A 12099-nucleotide genomic window follows, 5' to 3' on the forward strand; every position below is an offset into this window, starting at 1 on the left:
TGTCATTAAATTACATTAAAGTACAATTACTTTGTTATTTAGCATAAATTATACCAAAATGCCATTAAATTCCATTTAAATTGTATTACATTATGCTAAAATGCCATTAAATTTACTGAAAATTAATCACTTTAATTACAATGAAAAACAACTAAATTGCATAATGAATAAAAACTACTTATAAATGCAATTAAATTACAGTGAAATGCCAATACATCACACGCTATGGTATTGTATGACAATGCAATCCTGAAAAAAAATCATTAAAATACATACAGATGGTATTTTATACCTATACTAAAATGCTATTATGTTCTACTGAAAATCTATTACATTACAATAAATAGATATTTCATTATACTGACATGTTATCACATTACACTAAAATACTATTCAATTACAGTAGAATTCAATTACATTATACTGTAATGCCATTACTTTAAAATTAAATGCCATGCATTATGATGCAGTGCCATTAAATGACACCAAAATATCAATGATATATATTAAAATGGAAAAAAATACGCTAAAATGCTAATAAAATGCTCTGAAATTGTTACACATTAAACTGAAATTGTATCAATTTCTACTTAAATGTCATTACTAATCCCATATTGTTATAATGAAACACAGTTAAATTACATTCTATACAAAATGGATCATTAACATACATGAAATTTGTATTACATTATACTGTAATGACATTTAGTAACACTATGGTGGCTTTCAATTACAATGAAAGTGTATTAAATTACAGCAAAACATTATTACATTATACTGACATGCAACACTTACATTACATTACATTACATTACATTACATTAAGATGTCATTAAAGTACATTGAATTGGTATTAAATTATGTTGTAATGACATTTAGTAACACTTAAATTGTATTCAATTACAGTAAAATGCCATTACATTATACTGAAAGGTTACTGAAACGCCAATTTATAAAAATAGTAATACGTTCTATTTATATATAGTACTTATCTCAGCCCCGGGGATTGGGCGGTGGCTGTGTGGGTGGGGCTAAACCTCTGAAAGCTGATTGGGTGATTTGTGATTGTGTTTTATTGATGATTATAATGTATGCAGTGTTTCGTAATCAGTGGGTTTGGTGCGTTATGGCCTTCAGGATCAGTCATTAACCTGCAGTGTGAGGATCATTCAGCGGCTGCAGTAAAAACCCTGATTATAAAAGCCGACACTCAGGAACTTCTCTCAGGAGCTTCTCTCAGAACAGGAACATCTAAACCACCGACCATGCTGAGATCAGTCTTACCCGCACTGCTGCTACTGACCCTGCAAACCCACAACAGGTACCGTATACACTGCAATATTCCTGCTAACTAACTCATTTAACTCATTTAACTCAGTTTAACTCAACTTAACTCAAATTAACTAACGCAACTCAAATAATACTGCCACTACTGACCCTGCAAACCCACAACAGGTACCATTTACACTGCAATATTTGTGCTAACTAACTCATTTAACTCATTTAACTTAATTTAACTCAAATTAACTAACGCAACTCAAATAATACTGCCACTACTGACCCTGCAAACCCACAACAGGTACCATTTACACTGCAATATTTGTGCTAACTAACTCATTTAACTCATTTAACTCATTTAACTTAATTTAACTCAAATTAACTAACGCAACTCAAATAATACTGCCACTACTGACCCTGCAAACCCACAACAGGTACCATTTACACTGCATAATTTGTGCTAACTAACTCATTTAACTTAATTTAACTCAATTTAACTAACGCAACTCAAATAATACTTCTGCTACTGACCCTGCAAAACCACATCAGGTACCGTATACACTAGAGCATTCCTGCTAATTAACTCATTTAACTCATTTAACTAAGTTTAACTCAATTTAAGTAACCTTACTCAAATAATACTGCTGCTACTGACCCTGCAAACGCATAACAGGTACCATTTACACTACAATATTTCTGCTAATTAACTTATTTAACTCAGTTTAACTCAATTTAAGTAACCTAACTCAAATAATACTGCTGCTACTGACCCTGCAAACCCACAGCAGGTACCATTTACACTACAATATTTCTGTTAATTAACTCATTTAACTCAATTTAACTCAATTTAAGTAACCCAACTCAAATAATACTGCTGCTACTGACCCTGCAAACCCACAACAGGTAACATTTACACTACAACATTTCTGCTAATTAACTCATTTAACTCAATTTAACTCAATTTAAGTAACCCAACTCAAATAATACTGCTGCTACTGACCCTGCAAACCCACAACAGGTACCATTTACACTACAATATTTCTGCTAATTAACTCATTTAACTCAATTTAACTCAATTTAAGTAACCCAACTCAAATAATACTGCTGCTACTGACCCTGCAAACCCACAACAGGTACCATTTACACTACAATATTTCTGCTAATTAACTCATTTAACTCAATTTAACTCAAATTAACTAACACAACTCAAATAGTACTGCTGCTACTTACCCTGCAAAACCACAACAGGAACCACTTACTCTACAACATTCCTGTTAATTAACTCATTTAACTCAAATTAACTAAAATTAACTAAAATTAACTAACACAACTCAAATAATACTGCTGCTACGGATCCTGCAAACCCACAACAGGTACATTTTAACTCAAATTAACTAATAAAATGATAATATATCAAAAATTGACTATTTGAACTAATGCAAGAATCAAATTGATCTAAAGTCAACTGAAATCAATGCAACTCAAATTGTTTTAACTTTATTCTTGAGTTTTTTGACTTAAAAAATATATCATATTGGTATTGCCAAAATGTAATAAGTTAAATCGTGTAAATGCAATAATGATGCAATTGAATGTAAACTGTAAATTCATGGATAGAAACAGTTTTAAAAGTACTGCTACAAAAACATCAAAAAGTTTTTTAAAATAGCATGTATTACAGTTTAGAATTATATCAATACATTATACTATTTTAAATTGTACCCTGACTGACCACATTTCAAACTTCAAACATTTTAAACTTCAAAGAATTCAAACTGTCAGATTTAAAAAATTTTAAACTTTCAAAATTTTCAATTTAAAATTCAAGTGTCAAATTTTGCAAAGTATACAAACGTTATTGTATTAGTTAATATTAAACCGCAGGTTCCTCTGATGTTCTTTATGATCCTTCTGTTTTACAGTAATTCAGTTATCATGAATTAAATACTGAATGTTCTTTATTACAGGGCAGTGGAAGGCCTGGATCTACGAGCTTATGACTACACCAAGTACCACACCATGGACGAGGTTATTTACTGATTGATGTTTCTTAGATTTTCAATATATGTATTTTTAGTGTATTTTTAGTGCATTAGTATACTAAAATAGAGGGGTTGTTACCAAGTACTGGTCATAAAGGGTACCCAAACTTCAAAATATCTATGGGGTTCCAACCATTTACCATCTGTAACACCATAGTAACCATCTGGGATACCATATTAACTGGATGTAAGCACCTAGCAACATTACAGCACCAATTTTTTAGCCTCTTGAAAACAGCATAATCAAAAGGGATAACATAGCAACCACCCAGCAACATCACTGTAACCACCTAGAATACCATAACAACCACTTAGGGACACTTTTTCACCGTCTTCATTTACTAAGCACCTGGGGACACCATAACCAAAATGGGTACAACAGAAATCGGAATAACCTTGCAACACCATCTTAGGAACGCCATAGCAACCAAAAGGGATACCTTAGAAATGACATCCACCTAGCAACACTACAACACCAAACACTACAGCACCACAAGGAAAACCGCAGAAATAATCTGGCAATACCATGGCAACCACTTCGCAACACCACTGTAACCACCATAACAACCACTACCATAACAGGATCTACATCCACTAACCATTTGGGAACACCATAATATAAACATTAACTAGCAACACCACAGCAACCACCAAGAAGCAAAAGTGATACCTTAGAAATCACCTAGCAATGCCATAGCAGCCACCTAGAAACATCACTGAAACCGCTCTAGCAACACCAATCTAGTAACCACTGGAAAAGACCAAACCCCAAAAAGGATACCACAGAAGCCACCTAGCAATACCAAAGTAACCACCTAGGATACAATAACAACCACCTAGAAACATTAACATCATCTCCATGTACCACCCAATGGACAACACCATAATCTAAAGAGATAGCATCTAGCGACACCATGACAACCATGCTCAACACCACTGTACCCACACTGCAACACCATCTACATTTGCTAATCACTTTGGAATAAACAAACACACATGGTTCTGAACTTTTGTCAGCACCTGAGATACCATAGAAACCACCTGAAAAACCATAACAATCAAATAGAGACACTACAACACCAATCTACTAATTACTTGGAAACAGCATAACCAAAACAGGGATTGCAACACCACAGCAACCACCTTGCAACACCATTGTAATCACTTATCATACAATAATAAAACCACATTGCAACACTACATCGCACATCTAGCAACCTCTTAGGAACACCATGACAACCAAAACAGATACCTTAGAAATCACATAACAACACCATAGCAACCAAACTCTAGCAACAATATTAATACGGTTATTTAATTTAATTTAGTCCAAAGCAGGTGTTTGATCTGAATTAATCTTTTAACCTCCTCTGTTTTCTATAATCTTCTTCACTCCTCTGATTATCTCCTCCTGCAGATCTCAGCCTGGATGGTGCAGATGGAGACGGATCACCCTGAGGTGGTGTCCAGTATGATATATGGAACAACATACGAGAACAGGAGCATCAGCCTGCTGAAGGTATTCAGATATTTTAAAATATTACTATATACATTAACAATTAAAAGTTTGGGATCACTGTCAAATGTTCTCCAGACCATCATTCTGCCTCCACCATGCTTCACATATGGCATTTACCATTGGTCTTGCATCTTTTTCACTGTTCCTGCACCTCAGAAATGTTCTTCTCCTTTCAATCATCTAGTGTCCAATGTCTTTTCTTGTTGGCCTGTGTAAAATATGGACGAAGTTGTTTTTTCAAAGTTGATGAATTCCAATTAGTGCAACTGTCAGCACACTCTAAAATATTTATCCTCCTGCACAGTTGTGCATCAGGGCCTCCCACTCCTTTTTCTGTCCTTGTTAGAGTCAGTTTGTGCTCTTCTCTGTAGTCTGTAGAGTGTAGTTAACAGCATAGTAAGATTTTTTAAGTTTCTTTGCAAGATCTTGCATTGAGTAGCCTTCCTTTTGATTAACACAGCAATAGACAAGATAGCAATAGCAATAGATATCGGAAGAAAGTTGATGCTGATGCTTCAGAAACTTAACCAACCGAAAATGTTGGGCTTTAACAATTATCTGGTACATTTAAATGAACTGTGTCATGGACAAACATGTTTATGAAGTGCATTAAAATGTTTTTTTCGTTGGAAAAGAGGGAAATATGCAAGTGATCCCAAACATTTTACTGATAGTTTATATTATTATGTGGGAGTTTATTATCATCCAGTCACTGTTAACAGTTAATCCCAATTAATCCCAGTGTTTTTAAAACGGTGTGTTTTAGATCGGTCTGAACAGCACCAGTCCAAAGAAGGCGATATGGATGGACTGTGGGATCCACGCCAGAGAATGGATTGCTCCAGCTTTCTGCCAGTATTTCGTAAAGGAGGTGAGCGCTAATGCTAATAAACCACCTATTGATACTAACTAACTTCTAACGCTAACATCTTTAACTCAGGATAACATAGCATAACTCTAACTACTTTAACATAACAGGTTTTATTCTACTTTCTTAAAAAATGGTTTTATTTAGACTAACCCAAATTAACATGTTAAATTTAGACTGACTTAAATAAACAGGTTATATTCTGACTAATTTAAACTAACAGGTTTTGTTAAGACTAATTTAAAATAGCAAATGTTATTCAAAATAACAGATTTTACTCAAATCAACGCATTTTATTAAAATAATGGGTTTTATTAAAAAAAAATAACAGGTTTTACAAATGAACAGGTTAGGCTATATTTAGACTTACTCTAATTAACAGGTTATATTCAGATTAACTCAAATTAACAGGTTTTATTCAGACTAATTTAAATAACAGGTTTTATTAAAAAACTAAAAGGTTTTACTAAAAAAACAGTTTTAATTCAGACTAACTCAAATTACATTCAGACTAAATTAAACTAACAGCTTTTATTAAGACTAATTTAAAATAGCAGATTTTATTTAAAATAACAGGTCTTACTCAAATCAACACATTTTATTCAGACTACATCAAATTAACATAAAGCATTAAATGGTCTGGCACCCTCTTATATTGCAGATTTGCTTACCTCCTCAGTCTCACAGCGCTCTCTGAGATCATCAGCACAGAATTTGTTGGTCATTCCTAGGGTTCGTTTGAAACTCAAAGGTGATCGTGCATTTTCAGTGTATGCCCCAAGACTTTGGAACAGTCTGCCACTAACTATTCGCCAAGCTACTTCTGTCTCGGTTTTTAAATCAGGTTTAAAGACTTACTTATACAAACTTGCTTTTGATTAGTGAGTTACTGTGGTAATTGAGAGGTCGATTTATCCTTTATATATTGTTGTTGTGCATTTTAGTCTATGTGTATTTTTAGCATTTTTATTTTGTTTATTTTATTTCTGTTTTATGTTGGGTTTCTTATTTTAATATGTTATTTAAGTGATTTCTTTTACCTAATTTTTGGTTGTATGTATGTGTAGTTATTAGACATTTTGTGTACAGCACTTTGGGCAGTGGAAGCTGTGTAAAGAGTGCTTTATAAATAAAGCTTACTTACTTACTTACTAACTTACTCCCTGCTAGCCTTTATCCTCCCAGTGTGAATTTGCATTAAAAGCAGCACACTCTGTAAATAAAGCTCTTCTCTGCTGAATCAGATCCTGGCCTCCTACAAAACAGACACGAAGATGAATGAAATGTTTAAGAACCTGGACTTCTACATCACTCCTGTTCTCAACATGGACGGATACATCTACTCCTGGGTGGACAACACGGTGAGAACCTGGGATTGGGCTACAGGTACAAGTTGCTATGGTTACAGGATGATCAGTGATGGATGTGTGTGTTGTAAACCCGTAGACTCGTCTGTGGAGGAAGTCCCGGTCTCCGGGTTCTGACGGCTGCAGCTGCTACGGCACTGATCTGAACCGGAACTTCTACGCTAACTGGGGAAGTAAGTCCTTATTTTACTGTTAATATTAACTCAAAACCAATTTTTAATAGAAGCTTCTGATTGGCCAGTGGCTAAATGACCTAAATACATCTTATGCATCATTGCACATTCAAATTTAATTACGTTTAAAATCAAATTTTAGATTAAAATTCAATTTCAGTCCAAAATTCTATTTTAGTTAAAAAAAAAAAAGAGTTTCAGCTCAAAACTGAAACTTAGTTCAGAATCAAAATTCACTTTCAGGTTGTTATTTAATTTCAGTTCAAAATTTAATTTCAGATTAAAATTTAATTTTAGTTCAAAATTCAGTTTCAGTTCATAATATTTCAATTTCAGTTCAAAATTCAATTTCAGTTTAAAATATTTCAAGTTTAGTTCAAAGTTCAATTTAAGCTTAAAATTCAATTTTATTTTAAAATAATTCAATTTAATTTTGAAATAATTCAATTTCAGTTCATTTTTAAAATTCACTTTTGGGTCCATTTTGAAATTCAAATAGTTAGATACAAATGTATAGACCCAAAGATACAAATTCAACATTAAAATCCTACTATCTAATATTATTCACATCAAAATTTGACATCAAAATTCAGTTTCAGTTTAAAATACAAATAGGAAGATAAAAAATATGCAGACAAGTTTGAGTTAAAAATCCTTTAGTTTAAGTTTTAATGTATCTGTGTGCTGGTAGATGGAGGTGAGTGTTATCGGCCTGTAGCCTGCTGCTAACCCTGGCTAGCACTGCTGGAGCTGCATTAGCATTACTACTAAACATGCTAAGTGCTGGCACTTTTATTGATAGAGCACCTTATAATCCAGTGCGCCTGGATTGATGAGCTGCGTTCAATGTTTTCTGAATGTTCAGTTAACAATCTTAGAACGTTGAATCTGTCAAGTTTTTTGGATGTTCTAAGAAAGTTTATATGTAATGTTTTAATCGTTTAAAATTGTTACTTTTTGGGAATGTTACTTTTAACATTTCCATAATGTTAATATTCATCTAGCTGGGAATGTTATGTGAGAAACGGTCTAATATTTTGTGATGCAAAACTATTACTATATCTCAGTTTTCTGAATGTTCCCGGTACATTATATTATTTTATTATTTTATTTTATTCACATTAATTATTTTTTAATAATTAATATTTATAGCTGGGACAGCACCCACGTGAGGACTGAAGGATTTAAATAATCTTCATCTTCTAGCAGATGGACGATCATATTGTGGCTTGATCCATTTCTGTTGGTCCATTGGCTCGTTTAACATCATTTTAGAAAGTTTCTATTGGTCCATTCAACATGAAATTCTGACAGAATTTCTATTGGTTGAATTTAGATTTTCCCAATGAACTGACCCATATAAATGCTCCAAAATGGCTTGGAATAAAAGCCTCTGACAGGCTTTCTATTGGTCCATTCATTGAGAAATTCTGATACAAAATTTATCAGTATGGCCAATTCATCAGAATTTCATGGTGAATGAATCAGTGGAATAAAACTCTTTACATTGACCTCCACTGAAAGTTAATTTATTTTAGTCCATTCATCATGAAATTCTGGCACAATGTAAAGAACCACTGACAGGTTTAGATGAATTACAGAATTATATATTAGCTAAATATTAACCCTATTGCTGCTGCTCTGTGCTCTCAGTGGTGGGAATTTCTCGTAACTGCTGTTCGGAGGTGTATAACGGTCAGTCCGCTCTCTCCGAGTCTGAGGCCAGAGCCGTCACCGACTTCCTGAGCTCCAACCGAGACCAGCTGCTCTGTTTCCTCACCATCCACTCCTACGGTCAGCTGATCCTCGTCCCCTATGGACACCCCAACATCTCAGCGCCCAACTACAGCGAACTGGTGAGACCTCAATAAACACAATACACAACCTTAATACACACAATACACACCCTCTACTTAGACGCACAAAAGTGTTGCTCTGTTAAGATACCAACGTGCCAAAGTCAGAGATTACCTGGTTCTTAAAGGGAATATCAACTGCCACACTGCAAAATATAACTGTGAGTTTGTATCCTTACCAAATAAAATAACATTTTAGCTGAATTTTAATTTTTATAATTTGTATAGGAAAAAGGATTTTTTTCTTTGGCAGCATGTGTAGATTCCAAATCGCTTTAAAAGCACTTAATATATTATTAGCACTAACACAATTAGTCTACTGTTAATAGAAAATAACTAACGATTCCAGATCTGAAGTATACAAACAGTTTATCTGTTATAACTGGGTGTACATTACATAAATAAACTATATAAAATATACAAAATGTTTTAGAGGGCTTTTGCTTTTACCTACATACTGTTTTAAAAGCCAATCTTTAGAAATTTCAGCTGTACCTAAAAATATTTATTTTGTAGTTCAAAATTCTATTAATAGTCCAAAATTGAATTTCAGTTCAAAAATTGAATTTCAGTTCAAAATTTAATTCCAGTACAAAATTTTATTTCAGTTCAAAATTCTATTTTCGTTCAAAATTCTATTTCAGTGTTAAATTAAATTTCGATCGAAAATTCTATTTCAGTTCAAAATTCTATTTCAGTTCAAAAGTCTCTTTCGGTCTAAAATTTACTTTCAGTATGAAGTTCAACCACAGTTTCAGTTCAAAATTCTATTTCAGTTCAAAAGTCTCTTTCGGTCTAAAATTTACTTTCAGTATGAAGTTCAACCACAGTTTCAGATCAAAATTAGTTTTAGTTCAGAAATCAATTTCAGAATAAAATCACTTTCAGATTGTTATTTAATTTTTTATGTAAAAAAGTACATTTCAGTTAAAAAAATGTCAAGTTTAGTTCAAAATAAAATTCAATTTCAGTTGTGTTTCAAATTCAAAATTCAAAGAGTTAAATACAAATGTATCGACCCAAAGATGCGAATTCAACATTTAAAGCCTACTTTTAAATATTATTCAAATTTACATCAAAATTCAATGTCAGTTTAAAATGCAAATAAGAAGATAAAAATATGCAAAAAAAATGTATTAACATTGTTTATGTTTCTTGGATGTTGGTAGATGGAGGTGGGTCTGGCTGCAGCGAAGGCCATTAAAGCCGTTCATGGGAAGGAATACGTAGTGGGGACCTCGCCTGACGTGCTGTGTGAGTACAAATAGATTAAATAAATAAGTAAAATACTGTATATGCTGCTTGTGTTTTTAACTGTTGATGTATAAAAATTGTGTATATCGTTGTACATTATATATAGTTGTACATTTTTAATAATTCTATTGTTACTATATTTATAGCTTTTTTTTTATCTTTATAGCTCAATATTATTCTGAACTTTTTTTCTAGATGCGAATTCGGGTTCTTCGCGGGATTTCGCTCGTCTGATCGGGATCCCGTTCTCCTTCACCTTCGAGCTCAGAGACAAGGGCGAGTTCGGCTTCAAACTGCCTGAAGATCAGATCCAGCCCACCTGTGAGGAGGCGTACCAGGGGGCGCTGTCCATCATCACCACCGTCCACGACAAGACCTTTACCAGCGCCGCGTTCACCATAACAGCCACACTGTGGACCACGATGACCGCCGCCTGCCTCTCTACCGCCACCTGGGTGTGAGCTGTAGACAGTGGGTCTTTCGCCAGGAGGGACACACGTTTTATCACAAATACATATGAGAGAGAACTGACCTAAAATGGAGTTTGTCTGCGATTTGAAAGACAAAAGTAAAAAACAAAAAGTTCTAAAATTGTGTAATATGAACCTGTCTTAAAGATCTCAGCTAATTATGAGCTTTTTTTATTATTTTTTTTAAATAATGTTTTATAAATATTTATTAAAACCCAGTCGTTCCATTGAAGCTAAAGGGTTAAACACTCCATATTCATGGTGTAAAGAAAGCAATGTACAAATTTGATCTCAGATCAGGCCTTCATTCGTTTATTTAATTTAATTCAGTGTATGACTGACACTGATGACTTTGTAAACAAAAGTATTTGAATGTTTTTTGCTCAAATTACTAAAAATAAATCTGCTTTTACCTACATTTGCATTGTTGTTCTTAAATCATATTATTTACTGCTTTAATTCACCTGTTTAAATAGAACTGCCCTCTCCCTACAGTCTTCAATATATCGAATCAATATACCAACATCATAGCAACACCTCAGCAACCACCCAGAAACACTTTAGCAACCAACACTGTATACCAGTACACAGTAATAGGTAAGGAGTGTGTGGTTTTGAATGTGTATAAACTACAGTGTAAGAAGAGAGTGATGAATGTATCAGAAGTGCTTTGATGTTTAATGAAGACCCGGATGTAAAGGACTAAACACACGCGCACACACACACTTTCACGGTGTGTGTCTGACCTCTACTGGACATTTACAACAATGCAGGAGAAACTTTCTCTGATCGTCTAGTTGATTTTGCTTGTATCAGAGAACATTTACTGTAAAAGTTAATAAAATATTTAGATAAAACGTAAAAATGTATTAATTTATAAATATATTTATTAATAATGCAATATATAACAATAGTATAATATGTTTATAGTTAATTTTTCAATACTTACTTTAGAGATACGAGATATATACGAGACATAGTATGATGTAAAAAAATGAAAATAGTATTTTAATAATGTAATTTTATGGTTATCTTTTTTAAAAGAAAAATAAAATGTAATTACACTAAAATAGCTGTACTAAATATAAGTATTATATTATTATATAATTATTATTGGTAGTAGTTGTAGTAGTTGTAGTAGTAGTAGTAGTAGTAGTAGTAATAGTCTTCACAACAAACAACAACAACAACAACAACAACAACAATAATAATAATAATAATAATAATTATTATTATTATTATTATTACACAATAAACATTGTTATTGTTGTT

The 12099-nt window shown here is 33.1% G+C and overlaps 1 protein-coding gene across 1 annotated transcript; it reads left to right on the top strand.

The window, feature by feature from the left end:
* Positions 1 to 1162: 1162 nt before the first annotated feature.
* On the top strand, positions 1163 to 11245 carry LOC125789965 (carboxypeptidase O-like). Its single transcript, XM_049473081.1, has 9 exons — positions 1163 to 1321; positions 3246 to 3306; positions 4738 to 4839; positions 5606 to 5710; positions 6952 to 7068; positions 7154 to 7247; positions 8901 to 9103; positions 10273 to 10357; positions 10553 to 11245. The coding sequence occupies exons 1-9, from the start codon at positions 1266 to 1268 to the stop codon at positions 10816 to 10818; spliced, it is 1089 nt and encodes a 362-aa protein (XP_049329038.1). The 5' UTR covers positions 1163 to 1265; the 3' UTR covers positions 10819 to 11245.
* The last annotated feature ends 854 nt before the right edge of the window (positions 11246 to 12099 follow it).

The sequence above is a fragment of the Astyanax mexicanus genome, unplaced genomic scaffold (genome assembly GCF_023375975.1).
Source record: "Astyanax mexicanus isolate ESR-SI-001 unplaced genomic scaffold, AstMex3_surface scaffold_33, whole genome shotgun sequence".
NCBI classification, from domain to species: domain Eukaryota; kingdom Metazoa; phylum Chordata; class Actinopteri; order Characiformes; family Acestrorhamphidae; genus Astyanax; species Astyanax mexicanus.